This window comes from Rana temporaria, unplaced genomic scaffold (genome assembly GCF_905171775.1).
Source record: "Rana temporaria unplaced genomic scaffold, aRanTem1.1, whole genome shotgun sequence".
Taxonomy (NCBI): domain Eukaryota; kingdom Metazoa; phylum Chordata; class Amphibia; order Anura; family Ranidae; genus Rana; species Rana temporaria.
Window position 1 is genome coordinate 27,993 of NW_024404618.1, and position 25,769 is coordinate 53,761.

Genomic DNA, 25,769 nt, shown 5'->3' on the forward strand with positions numbered 1-25,769 from the left:
GAGTCCTCAGTGAGGGGGCCTGGAGGACCTCGGGGGGTCTGAGTCCTCGGTGACGGGAGCCTGGAGGACCTGGGGGGGGTCTGAGTCCTCAGTGATGGGGGCCTGGAGGACCTTGGGGGTCTGAGTCCTCGGTAACGGGAGCCTGGAGGACCTCTGGAGTCTGAGTCCTCAGTGACGAGGGCCTGGAGGACCTCGGGGGGGGGTCTGAGTCCTCAGTGACGGGAGCCTGGAGGACCTCGGGGGGTCTGAGTCCTCAGTGATGGGGGCCTGGAGGACCTTGGGGGTCTGAGTCCTTGGTGATGGGGGGCCTGGAGGACCTCGGTGGGTCTGAGTCCTCAGTGATGGGGGCCTGGAGGACCTCGGGGGGTCTGAGTCCTCAGTGATGGGGGCTTGAAGGATCTTGGGGGTCTGAGTCCTTGGTGATGGGGGGCCTGGAGGACCTCGGGGGGTCTGAGTCCTTGGTGACGGGAGCCTGGAGGACCTCGGGGGTCTGAGTCCTCATGACGGGAGCCTGGAGGACCTTGGGGGTCTGAGTCCTCAGTGAGGGGGCCTGGAGGACCTAGGGGGGTCTGAGTCCTCAGTGATGGGGGCTTGAAGGATCTTGGGGGTCTGAGTCCTTGGTGATGGGGGGCCTGGAGGACCTCGGGGGGTCTGAGTCCTCAGTGATGGGGGCCTGGAGGACACTTTGGGGGGTCTGAGTCCTCAGTGATGGGGGCTTGAAGGATCTTGGGGGTCTGAGTCCTCGGTGATGGGAGCCTGGAGGACCTCGGGGGGGTCTGAGTCCTCAGTGACGGGGGCTTGAAGGATCTTGGGGGTCTGAGTCCTCTGTGACAGGAGCCTGGAGGACCTCAGGGGGTCTGAGTCCTCGGTGACGGGGGCCTGGAGGACCTCGGGGGTCTGAGTCCTCAGTGATGGGGGGGCCTGGAGGACCTCGGGGGTCTGAGTCCTCGGTGACGGGAGCCTGGAGGACCTCGGGGGTCTGAGTCCTCTGTGACGGGGCCCGGAGGACCTTGGGGGTCTGAGTCCTTGGTGACAGGAGCCTGGAGGACCTCAGGGGGTCTGAGTCCTCGGTGACGGGGGCCTGGAGGACCTCGGGGGGGGTCTGAATCCTCAGTGATGGGGGCTTGAAGGATCTTGGGGGTCTGAGTCCTTGGTGATGGGGGGCCTGGAGGACCTCGGGGGGTCTGAGTCCTCAGTGACGGGGGCCTGGAGGACCTCGGGGGGTCTGAGTCCTCTGTGACAGGAGCCTGGAGGACCTTAGGGGGTCTGAGTCCTCGGTGACAGGAGCCTGGAGGACCTCAGGGGGTCTGAGTCCTCGGTGACGGGGGCCTGGAGGACCTCGGGGGTCTGAGTCCTCAGTGACGGGGCCCGGAGGACCTTGGGGGTCTGAGTCCTCGGTGACAGGAGCCTGGAGGACCTCAGGGGGTCTGAGTCCTCGGTGACGGGGGCCTGGAGGACCTCGGGGGTCTGAGTCCTTGGTGACGGGAGCTTGGAGGACCTCGGGGGTCTGAGTCCTCAGTGACGGGGTCCGGAGGACCTTGGGGGTCTGAGTCCTCGGTGACAGGAGCCTGGAGGACCTTGGGGGTCTGAGTCCTCGGTGACGGGGGCCTGGAGGACCTCAGGGGGTCTGAGTCCTCGATGACGGGGGCCTGGAGGTCCTCGGGGGGGGTCTGAATCCTCAGTAAAGGGGGGGCTTGAAGGATCTTGGGGGTCTGAGTCCTTGGTGATGGGGCCCGGAGGACCTTGGGGGTCTGAGTCCTCGGTGACGGGGGCCTGGAGGACCTCAGGGGGACTGAGTCCTCGATGACGGGGGCCTGGAGGTCCTCGGGGGGGGGTCTGAATCCTCAGTGATGGGGGGCTTGAAGGATCTTGGGGGTCTGAGTCCTTGGTGATGGGGGGCCTGGAGGACCTCGGGGGGTCTGAGTCCTCAGTGATGGGGCCCGGAGGACCTTGGGGGTCTGAGTCCTCGGTGACGGGGGCCTGGAGGACCTCAGGGGGTCTGAGTCCTCGATGACGGGGGCCTGGAGGACCTCGGGGGTCTGAGTCCTCAGGGACGGGAGCCTGGAGGACCTCGGGGGTCTGAGTCCTCGGTGACGGGGGCCTGGAGGACCTTAGGGGGTCTGAGTCCTTGGTGACGGGGGCCTGGAGGACCTTGGGGGTCTGAGTCCTTGGTGATGGGGGGCCTGGAGGACCTCGGTGGGTCTGAGTCCTCAGTGATGGGGGCCTGGAGGACCTCGGGGGGTCTGAGTCCTCAGTGATGGGGGCTTGAAGGATCTTGGGGGTCTGAGTCCTTGGTGATGGGGGGCCTGGAGGACCTCGGGGGGTCTGAGTCCTTGGTGACGGGAGCCTGGAGGACCTCGGGGGTCTGAGTCCTCATGACGGGAGCCTGGAGGACCTTGGGGGTCTGAGTCCTCAGTGAGGGGGCCTGGAGGACCTAGGGGGGTCTGAGTCCTCAGTGATGGGGGCTTGAAGGATCTTGGGGGTCTGAGTCCTTGGTGATGGGGGGCCTGGAGGACCTCGGGGGGTCTGAGTCCTCAGTGATGGGGGCCTGGAGGACACTTTGGGGGGTCTGAGTCCTCAGTGATGGGGGCTTGAAGGATCTTGGGGGTCTGAGTCCTCGGTGATGGGAGCCTGGAGGACCTCGGGGGGGTCTGAGTCCTCAGTGACGGGGGCTTGAAGGATCTTGGGGGTCTGAGTCCTCTGTGACAGGAGCCTGGAGGACCTCAGGGGGTCTGAGTCCTCGGTGACGGGAGCCTGGAGGACCTCGGGGGTCTGAGTCCTCAGTGATGGGGGGGCCTGGAGGACCTCGGGGGTCTGAGTCCTCGGTGACGGGAGCCTGGAGGACCTCGGGGGTCTGAGTCCTCTGTGACGGGGCCCGGAGGACCTTGGGGGTCTGAGTCCTTGGTGACAGGAGCCTGGAGGACCTCAGGGGGTCTGAGTCCTCGGTGACGGGGGCCTGGAGGACCCCGAGGGGGGTCTGAATCCTCAGTGATCGGGGCTTGAAGGATCTTGGGGGTCTGAGTCCTTGGTGATGGGGGGCCTGGAGGACCTCGGGGGGTCTGAGTCCTCAGTGACGGGGGCCTGGAGGACCTCGGGGGGTCTGAGTCCTCTGTGACAGGAGCCTGGAGGACCTTGGGGGGTCTGAGTCCTCGGTGACAGGAGCCTGGAGGACCTCAGGGGGTCTGAGTCCTCGGTGACGGGGGCCTGGAGGACCTCGGGGGTCTGAGTCCTCAGTGACGGGGCCCGGAGGACCTTGGGGGTCTGAGTCCTCGGTGACAGGAGCCTGGAGGACCTCAGGGGGTCTGAGTCCTCGGTGACGGGGGCCTGGAGGACCTCGGGGGTCTGAGTCCTTGGTGACGGGAGCTTGGAGGACCTCGGGGGTCTGAGTCCTCAGTGACGGGGTCCGGAGGACCTTGGGGGTCTGAGTCCTCGGTGACAGGAGCCTGGAGGACCTTGGGGGTCTGAGTCCTCGGTGACGGGGGCCTGGAGGACCTCAGGGGGTCTGAGTCCTCGATGACGGGGGCCTGGAGGTCCTCGGGGGGGTCTGAATCCTCAGTAAAGGGGGGGCTTGAAGGATCTTGGGGGTCTGAGTCCTTGGTGATGGGGCCCGGAGGACCTTGGGGGTCTGAGTCCTCGGTGACGGGGGCCTGGAGGACCTCAGGGGGTCTGAGTCCTCGATGACGGGGGCCTGGAGGTCCTCGGGGGGGGGGTCTGAATCCTCAGTGATGGGGGGCTTGAAGGATCTTGGGGGTCTGAGTCCTTGGTGATGGGGGGCCTGGAGGACCTCAGGGGGTCTGAGTCCTCAGTGATGGGGCCCGGAGGACCTTGGGGGTCTGAGTCCTCGGTGACGGGGGCCTGGAGGACCTCAGGGGGTCTGAGTCCTCGATGACGGGGGCCTGGAGGACCTCGGGGGTCTGAGTCCTCAGGGACGGGAGCCTGGAGGACCTCGGGGGTCTGAGTCCTCGGTGACGGGGGCCTGGAGGACCTTAGGGGGTCTGAGTCCTTGGTGACGGGGGCCTGGAGGACCTCGGGGGTCTGAGTCCTCAGGGACGGGAGCCTGGAGGACCTCGGGGGTCTGAGTCCTCAGGGACGGGAGCCTGGAGGACCTTAGGGGGTCTGAGTCCTTGGTGACGGGGGCCTGGAGGACCTCGGGGGTCTGAGTCCTCAGTGACGGGGTCCGGAGGACCTTGGGGGTCTGAGTCCTCGGTGACAGGAGCCTGGAGGACCTTGGGGGTCTGAGTCCTCGGTGACGGGGGCCTGGAGGACCTCAGGGGGTCTGAGTCCTCGATGACGGGGGCCTGGAGGTCCTCGGGGGGGGGGTCTGAATCCTCAGTGATGGGGGGGCTTGAAGGATCTTGGGGGTCTGAGTCCTTGGTGATGGGGGGCCTGGAGGACCTCGGGGGGTCTGAGTCCTCAGTGATGGGGCCCGGAGGACCTTGGGGGTCTGAGTCCTCGATGACGGGAGCCTGGAGGACCTCGGGGGGTCTGAGTCCTCGGTGACGGGAGCCTGGAGGACCTGGGGGGGGGGGTCTGAGTCCTCAGTAAGGGGGGCCTGGAGGACCTCGGGGGGTCTGAGTCCTCAGTGAAGGGGGCCTGGAGGACCTCGGGGGTCTGAGTCCTCAGTGACGGGGTCCGGAGGACCTTGGGGGTCTGAGTCCTCGGTGACAGGAGCCTGGAGGACCTTGGGGGTCTGAGTCCTCGGTGACGGGGGCCTGGAGGACCTCAGGGGGTCTGAGTCCTCGATGACGGGGGCCTGGAGGTCCTCGGGGGGGGTCTGAATCCTCAGTGACGGGGGCTTGAAGGATCCTGGGGGTCTGAGTCCTCAGTGACGGGGGCCTGGAGGACCTCGGGGGGTCTGAGTCCTCAGTGACGGGGCCTGAAGGACCTCGGGGGGTCTGAGTCCTCAGTGAAGGGGGCCTGGAGGACCTCGGGGGTCTGAGTCCTCAGTGACGGGGTCCGGAGGACCTTGGGGGTCTGAGTCCTCGGTGACAGGGGCCTGGAGGACCTTGGGGGTCTGAGTCCTCGGTGACGGGGGCCTGGAGGACCTCAGGGGGTCTGAGTCCTCGATGACGGGGGCCTGGAGGTCCTCGGGGGGGGTCTGAATCCTCAGTGACGGGGGCTTGAAGGATCTTGGGGGTCTGAGTCCTCAGTGACGGGGGCCTGGAGGACCTCGGGGGGTCTGAGTCCTCTGTGACAGGAGCCTGAAGGACCTCGGGGGGTCTGAGTCCTCAGTGACGGGGCCTGAAGGACCTCGGGGGGTCTGAGTCCTCAGTGACGGGGGCCTGGAGGACCTCGGGGGGGGGGGGGGGCTAGGGAGGATGATATGAAGGTGCCTCTGGATTTCCCATGGGCTCCCATGGAAAGGTTATGATGATGGGGCCCACTTGTTGTGAAGCGAGTCAGCTGATTGGCTGGATAGAAATACAAAGCTGTGTGTCTAGGAGGAGACCTCTACTGAGCATGTATGGCAGAGGCCATTGTGGAGCTCCATTGGAAATGCCAATTCCCTGGCTGCCATGCTGGGATTGAGGGATCGATGGGTTCCAGAGCACTTACCTCATTGGCTGCTTGCTTGTTCTTGGGCCGGAGTCTGAAGCCACCAGGGAAGTGCCCCATTGAAAAGAAGCCCCCTTACTTCCCACTATGGTTGGGTGTGGTGGGGGGGCCCGGGGCCCCAGTGAGTCACCTGAATGTAACATTCATCCACTCAGAGAAGACCATTGACCCCCCCCCGTCCCATCTCAGTACCCTCCCCCCGACATGAAGAGAGACGGAGGAGAAATTCACCGACTTTTTATTGATGTACGCGGGCCGGAGCGGCCAGAATCACTTCACATTAAATATACTCTATACACACGTTATATACAGAACAAGGGCGTGGTGTGGGGGGGGGGAAGTGTGTGGGGGGGGGGTCAGTGTGTTCTGGGGGGGTCAGTGTGTGTGTGGGGGGGCAGTGTGTGGGGTGGGGGGTCAGTGTGTGTGTGGGGGGTCAGTATGTATGTTGGGGGGGGGTCAGTGTGTGTGTGGGGGGTCAGTGTGTATGGTGGGGGGGTCAGTGTGTGTGTGTGGGGGGGGGGGTCAGTGTGTGTGAGGGGACAGTGGCAGTTCTATGTACACTTTGAGGGGACAGTGGCAGTTCTGGGGACACTACTTGCTGGGTATGGTGGTAGTTGTCAGATTGTCCTTCATGGGGGGTGGTGGTAGTTGTCGGATTGTCCTTCATGGGGGGTGGTGGTAGTTGTCGGATTGTCCTTCATGGGGGGTGGTGGTAGTTGTCGGATTGTCCTTCATGGGGGGTGGTGATAGTTGTCGGGTTGTCCTTCATGGGGGGTGGTGGTAGTTGTCAGATTGTCCTTCATGGGGGGTGGTGGTCGTTGTCGGATTGTCCTTCATGGGGGGTGATGGTAGTTGTTGGATTGTCCTTCATGGGGGGTGGTGGTCGTTGTCGGGTTGTCCTTCATGGGGGGTGGTGGTAGTTGTCAGATTGTCCTTCATGGGGGGTGGTGGTAGTTGTCAGATTGTCCTTCATGGGGGGTGGTGGTAGTTGTCGGGTTGTCCTTCATGGGGGGTGGTGGTAGTTGTCGGATTGTCCTTCATGGGGGGTGGTGGTAATTGTCGGATTGTCTTTCATGGGGGGTGGTGGTAGTTGTCGGATTGTCCTTCATGAGGGGGTGGTAGTTGTCGGATTATCCTTCATGGGGGGTGGTGGTAGTTGTCGGATTGTCCTTCATGGGGGTGGTGGTAGTTGTCAGGTTGTCCTTCATGGGGGGTGGTGGTAGTTGTCAGATTGTCCTTCATGGGGGGTGGTGGTAGTTGTCGGATTGTCCTTCATGGGGGGTGGTGGTAGTTGTCGGGTTGTCCTTCATGGGGGGTGGTGGTAGTTGTCGGGTTGTCCTTCATGGGGGGTGGTGGTAGTTGTCAGGTTGTCCTTCATGGGGGGTGGTGGTAGTTGTCGGGTTGTCCTTCATGGGGGGTGGTGGTAGTTGTCGGGTTGTCCTTCATTGAGGGGGTGGTAGTTGTCGGATTGTCCTTCATGGGGGGTGGTGGTAGTTGTCGGGTTGTCCTTCATTGGGGGTGGTGGTAGTTGTCGGATTGTCCTTCATGGGGGGTGGTGGTAGTTGTCGGATTGTCCTTCATGGGGGGTGGTGGTAGTTGTATGAAGGCTTTCTAGTTGGGGACAGTGGCAGTTGTCTGGATGCTGTTGAGGAGGGGTGTTGGTAGTTATGTAGATGATTTTTGGTGGTGGTTTCTGGAAGGAACCAGAGTCTCGTTCTTATTGCCCCCCCACCGGGGGCAGGGCAGTCCCTCCATGCAGGCAGACGTATGAGAAGGGTGGGGAGAGGCCGTCATGTCTTCCAGAGGTTTGGCCATTCCTGGTGGAGAAGACGAGGATCTCTCTGGATGTCTCTCTAAGAATTGGAGCGCACCGTGAAGTACACCCGTCCCTGGAATTTGTCCCGGTCGTTGTCGGTGGCGATGTTGGCGGCATTCACCAAGCATTGCACGTTATGGTCCACGTTTTTTGTCAGGTTCGTGAATTGCACCGCCACGAAAGGCTGGGTGTAGGTCGGCTGCAGAAGAGGGGAGGGCAGAGAGAGGTCAGTGAATTCAATTCCACATTGGACTGGGGCAAAATATGAGACAATTCCCATTATAGAGGGGGGGAGGGGGTGGACCTGACAGACTCTACAATCCCATCCTCAGATGTTCACACTGCCCTGTACCCGGGGGAAGGTTCAGTGTTCTGCCCCCCCCCGGCACCCTACGGGAGGTTCTTACCTGGACCTGCCCTTAACACTGCCCTATACCCAGGGGAAGGTTTGGTGTTCTGCCCTCTCTGGCACCCAGCAGCAGGTTCTTACCTGTGCCTGTTGCCCATAGTAGGGGCAGTACATGGGTGGACCCAATGGACTCTACAATCCTATCCCCAGAGGTTCACACTGCCCTATACCCAGGGTGAGGTTTGGTGTTCTGCCCCCTCTGGCACCCAGCGGCAGGTTCTTACCTGTGCCTGTTGCCCATAGTAGGGGCAGTACATGGTGGACCCAATGGACTCTACAATCCCATCCTCAGATGTTCACACTGCCCTATACCCAGGGGAAGGTTTGGTGTTCTGCCCCCTCTGGCACCCAGCAGCAGGTTCTTACCTGTGCCTGTTGCCCATAGTAGGGGCAGTACATGGATGAACCCAATGGACTCTACAATCCTATCCCCAGATGTTCACACTGCCCTATACCCAGGGGAAGGTTTGGTGTTCTGCCCCCTCTGGCACCCAGCAGCAGGTTCTTACCTGTGCCTGTTGCCCATAGTAGGGGCAGTACATGGATGACCCAATGGACTCTACAATCCCATCCTCAGATGTTCACACTGCCCTATACCCAGGGTGAGGTTTGGTGTTCTGCCCCCTCTGGCACCCAGCAGCAGGTTCTTACCTGTGCCTGTTGCCCATAGTAGGGGCAGTACATGGATGGACCCACTGGACTCTACAATCCCATCCCCAGATGTTCACACTGCCCTATACCTGGGGTACGTTTTGGTGTTCTGCCCCCCCCTCTGGCACCCTACGGGAGGTTCTTACCTGTGCCTGTTGCCCATAGTAGGGGCAGTACATGGATGGACCCACTGGACTCTACAATCCCATCCCCAGATGTTCACACTGCCCTATACCTGGGGTAAGGTTGGGTGTTCTGCCCCCCCCCCTCTGGCACCCTACGGGAGGTTCTTACCTGTGCCTGTTGCCCATAGTAGGGGCAGTACATGGATGGACCCACTGGACTCTACAATCCTATCCCCAGATGTTCACACTGCCCTATACCTAGGGTACGTTTTGGTGTTCTGCCCCCCCTGGCACCCTACAGGAGGTTGCCCATAGTAGGGGCAGTACATGGATGGACCCACTGGACTCTACAATCCCATCCCCAGATGTTCACACTGCCCTATACCTGGGTACGTTTTGGTGTTCTGCCCCCCCTGGCACCCTACAGGAGGTTGCCCATAGTAGGGGCAGTACATGGATGGACCCACTGGACTCTACAATCCCATCCCCAGATGTTCACACTGCCCTATACCTGGGGTACGTTTTGGTGTTCTGCCCCCCCTGGCACCCTACGGGAGGTTCTTACCTGTGCCTGTTGCCCATAGTAGGGGCAGTACATGGATGGACCCAATGGACTCTACAATCCCATCCCCAGATGTTCACACTGCCCTATACCTGGGGTACGTTTTGGTGTTCTGCCCCCCCCCCCTCTGGCACCCTACGGGAGGTTCTTACCTGTGCCTGTTGCCCATAGTAGGGGTAGTACTTGAGGTCGATGCTGCCCAGGCTCTGGTTGGTGATGCTGGGGAAGTAGGTTATGTTGCCCAGTAGATTGTCGTCCTGGGAGGGGAGAGAGGTTTTAGTTACCGGGGAGATATCATATACAGTATCATACGTGTCATATGTGTCATACATATCATACATGTCATATATAGAACATACAGCCAGAGCTACAATGGGATGGTTTAGATCAAAGCCTATTCATGTGTTAGAATGGCCCAGTCACAGTCCAGACCAAAATCCCATTGAGAATCTGTGGCGAGACTTGAAAATTGCTGATCACAGACGCTCTCCATCCAATCTGACAGAGCGTGAGATATTTTACAGAGAAGAAGAATGGAGGAGAAATGTCCCTCTCTAGATGTGCAAAGCTGGTAGAGACCCCCCCAAAAAGACTTGTAGAGAAAGGGGGTTCTACAAAGTATTGACTCCGGGGGGCACCATACAAATGCCCCTCCCCCCCACACTTTTCACAGATTTATTTGTATCATTTTCCTTTCACTTATTTAGGCTTCTGGGGAGAATAAAGAGAGATAACAGACCACTGTGAGCCCCCCATGTACTCACCTTGGAGGTGCACTTAATGGTGATGGAGGTGTTGGAGAGGCTCGGGATGATTTCCGGAAAGAACTTTACCACCTGCCGTAATGGAGAAGAATGATGAGCACCAAACAATCTGCTGTTAGGGGGGTATAGTAAGGGGGCTAACGCTTAGAGAAACGGGATAGGGTTACAAGGTGGGGTAAAATATCAACATACAGAGAGATGGAGGGTAACAGAGAGAGATGGAGGGTAACAGAGAGAGATGGAGGGTAACAGAGAGAGATGGAGGGTAACAGAGAGAGATGGAGGGTAACAGAGAGAGATGGAGGGTAACAGAGAGATATGGAGGGTAACAGAGAGAGATGGAGGGTAACAGAGAGAGATGGAGGGTAACAGAGAGAGATGGAGGGTAACAGAGAGAGATGGAGGGTAACAGAGAGAGATGGGGTAATATAGAGAGATGGAGGGTAACACAGAGAGATGGGGTAATATAGAGAGATGGAGGGTAACAGAGAGAGATGGAGGGTAACAGAGAGAGATGGAGGGTAACAGAGAGAGATGGAGGGTAACATAGAGAGATGGAGGGTAACATAGAGAGATGGAGGGTAACAGAGAGAGATGGAGGGTAACAGAGAGCGATGGAGGGTAACAGAGAGAGATGGAGGGTAACAGAGAGAGATGGAGGGTAACAGAGAGAGATGGAGGGTAACATAGAGAGATGGAGGGTAACAGAGAGAGATGGAGGGTAACAGAGAGAGATGGAGGGTAACATAGAGAGATGGAGGGTAACATAGAGAGATGGAGGGTAACACAGAGAGATGGGGTAATATATCGAGAGATGGAGGGTAACAGAGAGAGATGGGGTAATATATCGAGAGATGGAGGGTAACAGAGAGAGATGGAGGGTAACAGAGAGAGATGGAGGGTAACAGAGAGAGATGGAGGGTAACAGAGAGAGATGGGGTAATATATTGAGAGATGGAGGGTAACAGAGAGAGATGGAGGGTAACAGAGAGAGATGGAGGGTAACAGAGAGAGATGGGGTAATATATTGAGAGATGGAGGGTAACAGAGAGATATGGAGGGTAACAGAGAGCGATGGAGGGTAACAGAGAGAGATGGAGGGTAACAGAGAGCGATGGAGGGTAACAGAGAGAGATGGAGGGTAATATAGAGAGATGGAGGGTAACAGAGAGAGATGGAGGGTAACAGAGAGAGATGGAGGGTAACAGAGAGCGATGGAGGGTAACAGAGAGCGATGGAGGGTAACAGAGAGAGATGGAGGGTAACAGAGAGAGATGGAGGGTAACAGAGAGAGATGGAGGGTAACAGAGAGCGATGGAGGGTAACATAGAGAGATGGGGTAATATATCGAGAGATGGAGGGTAACATAGAGAGATGGGGTAATATATCGAGAGATGGAGGGTAATATGCACAGGTGGAGGATAATGTACAGAGATGGAGATTAGGGGTGTACAGAGATGGAGATTAAGGGGTGTACAGAGATGGAGATTAGGGGTGTACAGAGATGGAGATTAAGGGGTGTACAGAGATGGAGATTAGGGGTGTACAGAGATGGAGATTAAGGGGTGTACAGAGATGGAGATTAAGGGGTGTACAGAGATGGAGATTAGGGGTGTACAGAGATGGAGATTAGGGGTGTACAGAGATGGAGATTAGGGGTGTACAGAGATGGAGATTAGGGGTGTACAGAGATGGAGATTAAGGGGTGTACAGAGATGGAGATTAGCGGTGTACAGAGGTGGAGATTAGGGGTGTACAGAGATGGAGATTAGGGGTGTACAGAGATGGAGATTAGGGGTGTACAGAGATGGAGATTAGGGGTGTACAGAGATGGAGATTAGGGGGTGTACAGAGATGAGATTAGGGGTGTACAGAGATGGAGATTAGGGGTGTACAGAGATGGAGATTAGGGGTGTACAGAGGTGGAGATTAGGGGTGTACAGAGATGGAGATTAGGGGTGTACAGAGATGGAGATTAGGGGTGTACAGAGATGGAGATTAGGGGTGTACAGAGATGGGGTTTACAGAGATGGAGATTAGGGGTGTACAGAGGTGGAGATTAGGGGTGTACAGAGATGGAGATTAGGGGTGTACAGAGATGGAGATTAGGGGTGTACAGAGGTGGAGATTAGGGGTGTACAGAGATGAGATTAGGGGTGTACAGAGATGGAGATTAGGGGTGTACAGAGATGGAGATTAAGGGGTGTACAGAGATGAGATTAGGGGTGTACAGAGATGGAGATTAAGGGGTGTACAGAGATGGAGATTAGGGGGTGTACAGAGATGGAGATTAGGGGTGTACAGAGATGGAGATTAGGGGTGTACAGAGATGGAGATTAGGGGTGTACAGAGATGGAGATTAGGGGTGTACAGAGGTGGAGATTAGGGGTGTACAGAGATGGAGATTAGGGGTGTACAGAGATGGAGATTAGGGGGTGTACAGAGATGAGATTAGGGGTGTACAGAGATGGAGATTAGGGGTGTACAGAGATGGAGATTAGGGGTGTACAGAGGTGGAGATTAGGGGTGTACAGAGATGGAGATTAGGGGTGTACAGAGATGGAGATTAGGGGTGTACAGAGATGGAGATTAGGGGTGTACAGAGATGGGGTTTACAGAGATGGAGATTAGGGGTGTACAGAGGTGGAGATTAGGGGTGTACAGAGATGGAGATTAGGGGTGTACAGAGGTGGAGATTAGGGGTGTACAGAGATGAGATTAGGGGTGTACAGAGATGGAGATTAGGGGTGTACAGAGATGGAGATTAAGGGGTGTACAGAGATGAGATTAGGGGTGTACAGAGGTGGAGATTAGGGGTGTACAGAGATGGAGATTAGGGGTGTACAGAGATGGAGATTAGGGGTGTACAGAGATGGAGATTAGGGGTGTACAGAGATGTAGATTAGGGGTGTACAGAGGTGGAGATTAGGGGTGTACAGAGATGAGATTAGGGGTGTATGGAGATTAAGGGGTGTACAGAGATGAGATTAGGGGTGTACAGAGATGAGATTAGGGGTGTACAGAGATGGAGATTAGGGGTGTACAGAGATGGAGATTAGGGGTGTACAGAGATGAGATTAGGGGTGTACAGAGATGGAGATTAGGGGTGTACAGAGATGGAGATTAGGGGTGTACAGAGGTGGAGATTAGGGGTGTACAGAGATGGAGATTAGGGGTGCACGGAGATTAAGGGGTGTACAGAGATGGAGATTAGGGGTGTACAGAGATGGAGATTAGGGGTGTACAGAGGTGGAGATTAGGGGTGTACAGAGATGGAGATTAGGGGTGTACAGAGGTGGAGATTAGGGGTGTACAGAGATGGAGATTAGGGGGTGTACAGAGATGGAGATTAGGGGTGTACAGAGATGGAGATTAGGGGTGTACAGAGATGGAGATTAGGGGTGTACAGAGATGGAGATTAGGGGTGTACAGAGATGGAGATTAGGGGTGCACGGAGATTAAGGGGTGTACAGAGATGGAGATTAGGGGTGTACAGAGATGGAGATTAGGGGTGTACAGAGGTGGAGATTAGGGGTGTACAGAGGTGGAGATTAAGGGTGTACAGAGATGAGATTAGGGGTGTACAGAGATGGAGATTAGGGGTGTACAGAGATGAGATTAGGGGTGTACAGAGATGGAGATTAGGGGTGTACAGAGATGATATTAGGGGTGTACAGAGATGGAGATTAGGGGTGTACAGAGATGATATTAGGGGTGTACAGAGATGGAGATTAGGGGTGTACAGAGATGATATTAGGGGTGTACAGAGATGGAGATTAGGGGGTGTACAGAGGTGGAGATTAGGGGTGTACAGAGATGGAGATTAGGGGTGTACAGAGATGGAGATTAGGGGTGTACAGAGATGGAGATTAGGGGTGTACAGAGATGAGATTAGGGGTGTACAGAGGTGGAGATTAGGGGTGTACAGAGGTGGAGATTAGGGGTGTACAGAGATGAGATTAGGGGTGTACAGAGATGAGATTAGGGGTGTACAGAGGTGGAGATTAGGGGTGTACAGAGGTGGAGATTAGGGGTGTACAGAGATGGAGATTAGGGGTGTACAGAGATGGAGATTAGGGGTGTACAGAGATGGAGATTAAGGGGTGTACAGAGATGGAGATTAAGGGGTGTACAGAGATGGAGATTAGGGGTGTACAGAGATGGAGATTAGGGGTGTACAGAGATTGAGATTAGGGGTGTACAGAGGTGGAGATTAGGGGTGTACAGAGGTGGAGATTAGGGGTGTACAGAGGTGGAGATTAGGGGTGTACAGAGATGTAGATTAGGGGTGTACAGAGATGTAGATTAGGGGTGTACAGAGATGTAGATTAGGGGTGTACAGAGATGTAGATTAGGGGTGTATGGAGATTAGGGGTGTACAGAGATGGAGATTAAGGGGTGTACAGAGATGGAGATTAGGGGTGTACAGAATGGAGATTAGGGGTTTACAGAATGGAGATTAGGGGTGTACAGAGATGGAGATTAGGGGTGTACAGAGATGGAGATTAGGGGTGTACAGAGATGGAGATTAGGGGTGTATGGAGATTAAGGGGTGTACAGAGATGGAGATTAAGGGGTGTACAGAGATGGAGATTAGGGGTGTATGGAGATGGAGATTAGGGGTGTAGAGAGATGGAGATTAGGGGTATACAGTGATGGAGATTAGGGGTGCATGGAGATGGAGATTAGGGGTGTAGAGAGATGGAGATTAGGGGTGTACAGAGATGGAGATTAAGGGGTGTACAGAGATGGAGATTAGGGGTGTATGGAGATTAAGGGGTGTACAGAGATGGAGATTAGGGGTGTACAGAGATGGAGATTAAGGGGTGTACAGAGATGGAGATTAGGGGTGTACAGAGGTGGAGATTAGGGGTGTACAGAGGTGGAGATTAGGGGGTGTACAGAGATGGAGATTAGGGGTGTACAGAGATGGAGATTAGGGGTGTACAGAGGTGGAGATTAGGGGTGTACAGAGGTGGAGATTAGGGGTGTACAGAGATGGAGATTAGGGGTGTACAGAGGTGGAGATTAGGGGTGTACAGAGATGGAGATTAGGGGTGTACAGAGATGGAGATTAGGGGTGTACAGAGATGGAGATTAGGGGTGTACAGAGATGGAGATTAGGGGTGTACAGAGATGGAGATTAGGGGGTGTACAGAGATGGAGATTAGGGGTGTACAGAGATGGAGATTAGGGGTGTACAGAGATGGAGATTAGGGGTGTACAGAGATGGAGATTAGGGGTGTACAGAGATGGAGATTAGGGGTGTACAGAGATGGAGATTAGGGGTGCACGGAGATTAAGGGGTGTACAGAGATGGAGATTAGGGGTGTACAGAGATGGAGATTAGGGGTGTACAGAGGTGGAGATTAGGGGTATACAGAGGTGGAGATTAGGGGTGTACAGAGATGAGATTAGGGGTGTACAGAGGTGGAGATTAGGGGTGTACAGAGGTGGAGATTAGGGGTGTACAGATTTGGAGATTAGGGGTGTACAGAGATGGAGATTAGGGGTGTACAGAGATGGAGATTAGGGGTGTACAGAGATGGAGATTAGGGGTGTACAGAGATGGAGATTAGGGGTGTACAGAGATGGAGATTAGGGGTGCACGGAGATTAAGGGGTGTACAGAGATGGAGATTAGGGGTGTACAGAGATGGAGATTAGGGGTGTACAGAGGTGGAGATTAGGGGTGTACAGAGGTGGAGATTAGGGGTGTACAGAGATGAGATTAGGGGTGTACAGAGATGGAGATTAGGGGTGTACAGAGATGATATTAGGGGTGTACAGAGATGGAGATTAGGGGTGTACAGAGATGATATTAGGGGTGTACAGAGATGGAGATTAGGGGTGTACAGAGATGATATTAGGGGTGTACAGAGATGGAGATTAGGGGTGTACAGAGATGGAGATTAGGGGTGTACAGAGATGATATTAGGGGTGTACAGAGATGGAGATTAGGGGTGTACAGAGATGATATTAGGGGTGTACAGAGGTGGAGATTAGGGGTGTACAGAGGTGGAGATTAGGGGTGTACAGAGATGGAGATTAGGGGTGTACAGAGATGGAGATTAGGGGTGTACAGAGGTGGAGATTAGGGGTGTACAGAGATGGAGATTAGGGGTGTACAGAGATGGAGATTAGGGGTGTACAGAGGTGGAGATTAGGGGTGTACAGAGATGGAGATTAGGGGTGTACAGAGATGGAGATTAGGGGTGTATGGAGATTAAGGGGTGTACAGAGATGTAGATTAGGGGTGTACAGAGATGTAGATTAGGGGTGTACAGAGATGTAGATTAGGGGTGTACAGAGATGTAGATTAGGGGTGTATGGAGATTAGGGGTGTACAGAGATGGAGATTAAGGGGTGTACAGAGATGGAGATTAGGGGTGTACAGAATGGAGATTAGGGGTTTACAGAATGGAGATTAGGGGTGTACAGAGATGGAGATTAGGGGTGTACAGAGATGGAGATTAGGGGTGTACAGAGATGTAGATTAGGGGTGTATGGAGATTAAGGGGTGTACAGAGATGGAGATTAAGGGGTGTACAGAGATGGAGATTAGGGGTGTATGGAGATTAAGGGGTGTACAGAGATGGAGATTAAGGGGTGTACAGAGATGGAGATTAAGGGGTGTACAGAGATGGAGATTAGGGGTATACAGAGGTGGAGATTAGGGGTATACAGAGGTGGAGATTAGGGGTGTACAGAGATGAGATTAGGGGTGTACAGAGGTGGAGATTAGGGGTGTACAGAGATGGAGATTAGGGGTGTACAGAGATGGAGATTAGGGGTGTACAGAGATGAGATTAGGGGTGTACAGAGATGGAGATTAGGGGTGTACAGAGATGGAGATTAGGGGTGTACAGAGGTGGAGATTAGGGGTGTACAGAGATGGAGATTAGGGGTGTACAGAGGTGGAGATTAGGGGTGTACAGAGATGGAGATTAGGGGTGTACAGAGATGGAGATTAGGGGTGTACAGAGATGGAGATTAGGGGTGTACAGAGATGGAGATTAAGGGGTGTACAGAGATGGAGATTAGGGGGTGTACAGAGATGGAGATTAGGGGTGTACAGAGATGGAGATTAGGGGTGTACAGAGATGGAGATTAGGGGTGTACAGAGATGGAGATTAAGGGGTGTACAGAGATGGAGATTAGGGGTGTACAGAGATGGAGATTAAGGGGTGTACAGAGATGGAGATTAAGGGGTGTACAGAGATGGAGATTAGGGGTGTACAGAGGTGGAGATTAGGGGTGTACAGAGATGGAGATTAAGGGTGTACAGAGGTGGAGATTAGGGGTGTACAGAGATGGAGATTAGGGGTGTACAGAGATGTAGATTAGGGGTGTACAGAGATGGAGATTAGGGGTGTATGGAGATTAAGGGGTGTACAGAGATGGAGATTAAGGGGTGTACATAGATGGAGATTAAGGGGTGTACAGAGATGGAGATTAGGGGTGTACAGAGGTGGAGATTAGGGGTGTACAGAGATGGAGATTAGGGGTGTACAGAGATGGAGATTAGGGGTGTACAGAGGTGGAGATTAGGGGTGTACAGAGATGGAGATTAGGGGTGTACAGAGATGTAGATTAGGGGTGTACAGAGATGGAGATTAGGGGTGTACAGAATGGAGATTAGGGGTGTACAGAGGTGGAGATTAGGGGTGTACAGAGGTGGATATTAGGGGTGTACCGAGATGGAGATTAGGGGTGTACAGAGGTGGAGATTAGGGGTGTACGGAGGTGGAGATTAGGGGTGCATGGAGATGGAGATTAGGGGTGCACAGAGGTGGAGATTAGGGGTGTACAGAGATGGAGATTAGGGGTGTACAGAGATGGAGATTAGGGGTGTACAGAGATGTAGATTAGGGGTGTACAGAGGTGGAGATTAGGGGTGTACAGAGATGGAGATTAGGGGTGTATAGAGATGGAGATTAGGGGTGTATAGAGATGGAGATTAGGGGTGTACAGAGATGGAGATTAGGGGTGTACAAAGATGGAGATTAGGGGTGTACAGAGGTGAAGATTAGGGGTGTATAGAGATTAAGGGGTGTACAGAGATGGAGATTAGGGGTGTACAGAGGTGGAGATTAGGGGTGTACAGAGATGGAGATTAGGGGTGTACAGAATGGAGATTAGGGGTTTACAGAATGGAGATTAGGGGTGTACAGAGATGGAGATTAGGGGTGTATAGAGATGGAGATTAGGGGTGTACAGAGGTGGAGATTAGGGGTGTACAGAGATGGAGATTAGGGGTGTACAGAGATGGAGATTAGGGGTGTACAGAGATGGAGATTAGGGGTGTATAGAGATTAAGGGGTGTACAGAGATTTGAGGGTGGTTTAATATATTGTAACCCCCCCAGATGCCTCACCCGGTTCATTTTGATGAGCACACATGGCATTCCGTTGGCATATCCATAGGAGGTGTCATTGAGCCCAGAGCAGCTCCCCAGCAGGTCCCGGGTGAACCGACACGCCTGTTTGGGGATGGTGATGTTGTCCTGTCTGAAGTAGTCTTGAAATGGGCAGTCGATGCCCGTTATCTGCTGGGTGGATTGGTCATAACCTGCAGGAGAAGGTGAAGGTGTCACAGCAGGAAGGTTCTTCAGAAAGATGGAACATTAGATTGGACCTAGACTTTCAAGAAGTATCATGGTGATGGCAGCAGATGGGGGGCCAGGGATAGGCATGTTGGGGGGTGGGGGGGGGGTGATAAGGGGAAGGTGTCTCTGAGGGAAGGGGGATGGAGCTGGATGTAGATGATGTGGAAGGATGGATGGAGGACCTCAGGATCAGAGGTAGGTAATATGGACAGAGGTTGGGCACAGTGTGTGTTGGACCAATGGTGAGAGAGGTCAGATGTCATGGGTTGGGGTTAAGGTTGGAGGTCAGGTGTCTGGAGAGCGGTGTGAGGTCGGTGATGACCAATGGTGAGAGAGGTCAGATGTCATGGGTTGGGGTTAAGGTTGGAGGTCAGGTGTCTGGAGAGCGGTGTGAGGTCGGTGATAACCAATGGTGAGAGAGGTCAGATGTCATGGGTTGGGGTTGGAGGTCAGATGTATAAGAGATCTTTGTGGACTCACCTTTCAGGGCCGAATCGATTCCGTCAACATACTGCTTCCAGGTGGTGTTCTGTCCATTAAAGGTGATCTGTAGGGATGGTATGTTGGGTCTGATCATCAATCCTGGAAGAGGAGAGAGGTCACCGATCAATACAAGAAACATGTTCAGATGGTATGACAACAAATGTTTTCTCCAATGACTGAGAACTCCCCTCCCCCCATTGACTGACAGCCCCCTACTCCACCATGTTCTCCCCAATGACTGGCAGCCCCCCACTCCACCATGTCCCCCCACAGAGTGATGGTCCCCCTACTCCACCATGTTCTCCCCACAGAGTGATAGTCCCCTACTCCACTATGTCCTCCCCACAGAGTGATGGTCCCCCTACTCCACCATGTCCTCCCCACAGAGTGATGGTCCCCCTACTTCACCATGTCCTCCCCACAGAGTGATGGTCCCCCTACTCCACCATGTCCTCCCCACAGAGTGATGGTCCCCCTACTCCACCATGTCCTCCCCACAGACTGATGGTCCCCCTACTCCACCATGTCCTCCCCACAGACTGATGGTCCCCCTACTCCACCATGTCCTCCCCACAGAGTGATGGTCCCCCTACTCCACCATGTCCTCCCCACAGACTGATGGTCCCCCTACTCCACCATGTCCTCCCCACAGAGTGATTGTCCCCCTACTCCACCATGTCCTCCCCACAGACTGATGGTCCCCCTACTCCACCATGTCCTCCCCACAGAGTGATGGTCCCCCTACTTCACCATGTCCTCCCCACAGACTGATGGTCCCCCTAATCCACCATGTTCTCCCCACAGAGTGATGGTCTCCCTACTCTACCATGTCCTCTCCACAGACTGATGGTCCCCCTACTCCACCATGTCCTCCCCACAGACTGATGGTCCCCCTACTCCACCATGTCCTCCCCACAGAGTGATGGTCCCCCTACTTCACCATGTCCTCCCCACAGACTGATGGTCCCCCTAATCCACCATGTTCTCCCCACAGAGTGATGGTCTCCCTACTCTACCATGTCCTCTCCACAGACTGATGGTCCCCCTACTCCACCATGTTCTACCCACAGACTGATGGTCCCCATACTCCACCATGTCCTCCCAACAGAGTGATGGTCCCCCTACTCCACCATGTCCTCCCCACAGAGTGATGGTCCCCCTACTCCACCATGTCCTCCCCACAGAGTGATGGTCTCCCTACTCCACATGTCCTCCCCACAGAGTGATGGTCCCCCTACTCCACATGTCCTCCCCACAGAGTGATGGTCCCCCTACTCCACCATGTCCTCCCCACAGAGTGATGGTCCCCCTACTCCACCATGTTCTCCCCACAGAGTGATGGTCCCCCTACTCCACCATGTCCTCCCCACAGAGTGATGGTCCCCCTACTCCACCATGTCCTCCCCACAGAGTGATGGTCCCCCTACTCCACCATGTCCTCCCCACAGACTGATGGTCCCCCTACTTCACCATGTCCTCCTCAAAGACTGATGGTCCCCCTACTCCACCATGTTCTCCCCACAGAGTGATGGTCCCCCTACTCCACCATGTCCTCCCCACAGAGTGATGGTCCCCCTACTCCACCATGTCCTCCCCACAGAGTGATGGTCCCCCTACTCCACCATGTTCTCCCCACAGAGTGATGGTCCCCCTACTCCACCATGTCCTCCCCACAGAGTGATGGTCCCCCTACTCCACCATGTTCTCCCCACAGAGTGATTGTCCCCCTACTCCACCATGTCCTCCCCACAGAGTGATGGTCCCCATACTCCACCATGTCCTCCCCACAGACTGATGGTCCCCCTACTCCACCATGTCCTCCCCAAAGACTGATGGTCCCCCTACTCCACCATGTCCTCCCCAAAGACTGCTATGGTGGAACCCAACGTCCTTCTCCAGCCACCTGTGATGGTTTCTGAGGACCATGTGAAGGGGTCCAAATAGCAGGACTGAATAGAACTTTCATTGGCCACCGGCTATGGATTGGAAATAGAGGCAGCCCCCAGGGGAAATGGATGAGGGGCATTGGGGGAGGGGCGGTTTCTCTTACCTGGATATGGCAGTCGATCTTGATATTTCGGATAATTTTTGTCGATGGTTTGCAGCATCACATACAGGCAGAGAACGAAGATCGCCGAGAGGACGGCATAGAACACCACATAGAAGAGGATGATGAGCGCTGGGGGAACAAAGGAGCAATCAATTTGTCTCATTGGATGTGGAGAACCTCACTAATAACAAGGGGGGATCCACCCAATGGAGATGTGGGGTGCATAGAGGAGGATCCCCCTGATCTGTGATGTGGGGTGCATAGAGGGGGATCCCCCTGATCTGTGATGTGGGGTGCATAGAGGGGGATCCCCCTGAACGATAATGTGGGGTGCTGTAGAGGAGGATCCCCCTGATCTGTGATGTGGGGTGCTATAGAGGAGGATCCCCCTGATCTGTGATGTAGGGAGCTGTAGAGGAGGATCCCCCTGATCTGTGATGTGGGGTGCTGTAGAGGAGGATCCCCCTGAACTGTGATGAGGGGAGCTGTAGAGGAGGATCCCCTGAACTGTGATGTGGGGAGCTGTAGAGGGGGATCCCCCTGATCTGTGATGTGGGGAGCTGTAGAGGGGGATCCCCTGAACTGTGATGTGGGGAGCTGTAGAGGAGGATCCCCCTGATCTGTGATGTGGGGAGCTGTAGAGGAGGATCCCCCTGATCTGTGATGTGGGGTGCTGTAGAGGGGGATCCCCCTGATCTGTGATGTGGGGTGCTGTAGAGGAGGATCCCCCTGATCCGTGATGTGGGGTGCTGTAGAGGGGGATCCCCCTGATCTGTGATGTGGGGTGCTGTAGAGGAGGATCCCCCTGATCTGTGATGTGGGGTGCTGTAGAGGAGGATCCCCCTGATCTGTGATGTGGGGTGCTGTAGAGGGGGATCCCCCTGATCTGTGATGTGGGGTGCTGTAGAGGAGGATCCCCCTGATCTGTGATGTAGGGAGCTGTAGAGGAGGATCCCCCTGATCTGTGATGTGGGGTGCTGTAGAGGGGGATCCCCCTGATCTGTGATGTGGGGTGCTGTAGAGGGGGATCCCCCTGATCTGTGATGTGGGGAGCTGTAGAGGAGGATCCCCCTGATCTGTGATGTGGGGTGCTGTAGAGGGGGATCCCCCTGATCTGTGATGTGGGGTGCTGTAGAGGAGGATCCCCCTGATCTGTGATGTGGGGTGCTGTAGAGGAGGATCCCCCTGATCTGAGATGTGGGGTGCTGTAGAGGAGGATCCCCCTGATCTGTGATGTGGGGTGCTGTAGAGGAGAATCCCCCTGATCTGTGATGTGGGGAGCTGTAGAGGAGGATCCCCCTGATCTGTGATGTGGGGTGCTGTAGAGGGGGATCCCCCTGATCTGTGATGTGGGATGCTGTAGAGGAGGATCCCCCTGATCTGTGATGTGGGGAGCTGTAGAGGAGGATCCCCCTGATCTGTGATGTGGGGTGCTGTAGAGGAGGATCCCCCTGATCTGTGATGTAGGGAGCTGTAGAGGAGGATCCCCCTGATCTGTGATGTGGGGTGCTGTAGAGGAGGATCCCCCTGAACTGTGATGAGGGGAGCTGTAGAGGAGGATCCCCTGAACTGTGATGTGGGGAGCTGTAGAGGGGGATCCCCCTGATCTGTTATGTGGGGTGCTGTAGAGGAGGATCCCCCTGATCTGTGATGTGGGGTGCTGTAGAGGAGGATCCCCCTGATCTGTGATGTAGGGAGCTGTAGAGGAGGATCCCCCTGATCTGTGATGTGGGGTGCTGTAGAGGAGGATCCCCCTGATCTGTGATGTGGGGTGCTGTAGAGGAGGATCCCCCTGATCTGTGATGTGGGGTGCTGTAGAGGAGGATCCCCCTGATCTGTGATGTAGGGAGCTGTAGAGGAGGATCCCCCTGATCTGTGATGTGGGGTGCTGTAGAGGAGGATCCCCCTGATCTGTGATGTAGGGAGCTGTAGAGGAGGATCCCCCTGATCTGTGATGTAGGGAGCTGTAGAGGAGGATCCCCCTGATCTGTGATGTGGGGTGCTGTAGAGGGGGATCCCCCTGATCTGTGATGTGGGGAGCTGTAGAGGAGGATCCCCCTGATCTGTGATGTGGGGTGCTGTAGAGGGAGATCCCCCTGATCTGTGATGTGGGGTGCTGTAGAGGAGGATCCCCCTGATCTGTGATGTGGGGTGCTGTAGAGGAGGATCCCCCTGATCTGAGATGTGGGGTGCTGTAGAGGAGGATCCCCCTGATCTGTGATGTGGGGTGCTGTAGAGGAGAATCCCCCTGATCTGTGATGTGGGGAGCTGTAGAGGAGGATCCCCCTGATCTGTGATGTGGGGTGCTGTAGAGGGGGATCCCCCTGATCTGTGATGTGGGATGCTGTAGAGGAGGATCCCCCTGATCTGTGATGTGGGGAGCTGTAGAGGAGGATCCCCCTGATCTGTGATGTGGGGTGCTGTAGAGGAGGATCCCCCTGATCTGTGATGTAGGGAGCTGTAGAGGAGGATCCCCCTGATCTGTGATGTGGGGTGCTGTAGAGGAGGATCCCCCTGAACTGTGATGAGGGGAGCTGTAGAGGAGGATCCCCTGAACTGTGATGTGGGGAGCTGTAGAGGGGGATCCCCCTGATCTGTTATGTGGGGTGCTGTAGAGGAGGATCCCCCTGATCTGTGATGTGGGGTGCTGTAGAGGAGGATCCCCCTGATCTGTGATGTTGGGTGCTGTAGAGGAGGATCCCCCTGATCTGTGATGTAGGGAGCTGTAGAGGAGGATCCCCCTGATCTGTGATGTGGGGTGCTGTAGAGGAGGATCCCCCTGATCTGTGATGTGGGGTGCTGTAGAGGAGGATCCCCCTGATCTGTGATGTAGGGAGCTGTAGAGGAGGATCCCCCTGATCTGTGATGTGGGGTGCTGTAGAGGAGGATCCCCCTGATCTGTGATGTGGGGTGCTGTAGAGGAGGATCCCCCTGATCTGTGATGTGGGGTGCTGTAGAGGAGGATCCCCCTGATCTGTGATGTAGGGAGCTGTAGAGGAGGATCCCCCTGATCTGTGATGTAGGGAGCTGTAGAGGGGGATCCCCCTGATCTGTGATGTGGGGTGCTGTAGAGGGGGATCCCCCTGATCTGTGATGTGGGGAGCTGTAGAGGGGGATCCCCCTGATCTGTGATGTGGGGTGCTGTAGAGGAGGATCCCCCTGATCGGTGATGTGGGGTGCTGTAGAGGAGGATCCCCCTGATCTGTGATGTGGGGTGCTGTAGAGGAGAATCCCCCTGATCTGTGATGTGGGGTGCTGTAGAGGAGGATCCCCCTGATCTGTGATGTAGGGAGCTGTAGAGGGGGATCCCCCTGATCGGTGATGTGGGGTGCTGTAGAGGAGGAGGTCAGTATACAAATAATAAGAGTGTTGTAGATGGGGGTCCCACCCTCTGTTGCCCCCATTACCCCATCCATATTAAGGTGCCCCCCCCCATAGATCCCCCTCACCCCTCTTCTCTTACCCCAGCTGGTACCGGTGCGTCCCATAAATTCCCGAGTCTTGGGGTTCCACATAAACTCCTTAATCTCATCCAAGACCTTCCTCCAGGACCTGTTCATGGTGAGGGTTGCCATCTTGCCCGACCTGTTCTGTGCTCCTTCTGATCCTGGCACCGCACCCCACCTGCCTTATAATCCTCTCCCGGGACACGCCCCCCTCATTAATATTCATGAGCTGCCCTCACTCACCTGGGTGGAGGTGTTAGACCGGTATAATGGGTCACCCCCCCCCACAGAGTATTCTCCTCATTTATAACGTTCTGTTCTTCTCTATATCTCCTGATTGTATACAAAGGGCCGGATTCACAGACATCGTAGCGTATCTCTTTTGCGCTACGCCGACGCAACGCAGAGAGGCAAGCATGGAATTCACAAAGCACTCGCTCCCAACGTTGCGCCGGCGTAACGTAAATTTGTAGGCGTAAGCCCGCCTAATTCAAAGTAGGTGGAAGTGGGCGCGATACATTTAAATGAAGCGTGACCCCATCCAAATGATGGGTCAAACGAACGGCGCATGCGCTGTTCCGTGGATGCATCCCAGTGTGCATGCTCAGAATGACGTCAGAATTACTCCCTAAGATACGTTGAATCACTGCCTACGACGTGAACGTAACCTACGCCCAGCCCTATTCACGTCCTACTATGTAAACGACGTAAAATACGACGGCTGTTCCCTGGTCCATTCCTTTGCATGAGTTGCGCCTCCTATGTGGGGAATAACTTTACGCCGAACGTACGACTTACGTAAACCGTGTATATTAATGTGCCGGGCGCAAGTACGTTCGTGAATCGGCATATCTCCCTCATTTGCATATTCGAATCGTAAATCAATGGGAGCGCCGAGATTCCCTGCCCTCCCCCCGCCCCCCCTGAGTGACCAGCAGCCCCGCCCCCTCCTGCAGCAATAATACACCAAAAATATTATTGTTTCTCCTCGCCGCCGATCGTTCTGTTTTCTGTCCAAACAAACAATTTCCTCCTAAAACTGAAACAATGAAACGATTCACACCGGTACTGACCGGATCCCACCCACCCCCACCGCCGTACAGCGCCACCGTCTACGTCAGAGATACATCCATAATAATAATAATAGTGTGTGACTGTGGGGGAGGGGATATTAGAGTGTAAGCTCCTCTGTACAGAGACTGATGTGATGTGAGGGGGAGGGGACATTAGAGTGTAAGCTCCTCTGGTTTCAGGTAGGGTGATACCGTTGGATAGGTGGGTCAGTTTCGGGGGTCTCCAT

At 55.2% G+C, this 25,769-nt stretch overlaps 2 protein-coding genes across 2 annotated transcripts; both read right to left on the reverse strand.

Moving 5' to 3' along the window:
* Positions 1 to 1,515: 1,515 nt before the first annotated feature.
* On the reverse strand, positions 1,516 to 5,616 carry LOC120922739 (proline-rich protein 2-like). Its single transcript, XM_040334780.1, has 3 exons — positions 5,557 to 5,616; positions 3,334 to 3,647; positions 1,516 to 2,347 (listed from the first exon to the last, which is right to left on the reverse strand). Exons 1-3 carry the CDS (start codon positions 5,614 to 5,616, stop codon positions 1,516 to 1,518), a joined length of 1,206 nt encoding a protein of 401 aa, XP_040190714.1.
* A 567-nt stretch (positions 5,617 to 6,183) lies between these two features.
* Positions 6,184 to 24,639, reverse strand: LOC120922738 (sodium/potassium-transporting ATPase subunit beta-2-like). The gene is made up of 7 exons (XM_040334779.1): positions 24,487 to 24,639; positions 21,024 to 21,152; positions 18,971 to 19,072; positions 18,260 to 18,453; positions 9,884 to 9,955; positions 9,272 to 9,376; positions 6,184 to 7,571 (listed from the first exon to the last, which is right to left on the reverse strand). Exons 1-7 carry the CDS (start codon positions 24,596 to 24,598, stop codon positions 7,410 to 7,412), a joined length of 876 nt encoding a protein of 291 aa, XP_040190713.1. The 5' UTR covers positions 24,599 to 24,639; the 3' UTR covers positions 6,184 to 7,409.
* Between the last annotated feature and the right edge of the window lie 1,130 nt (positions 24,640 to 25,769).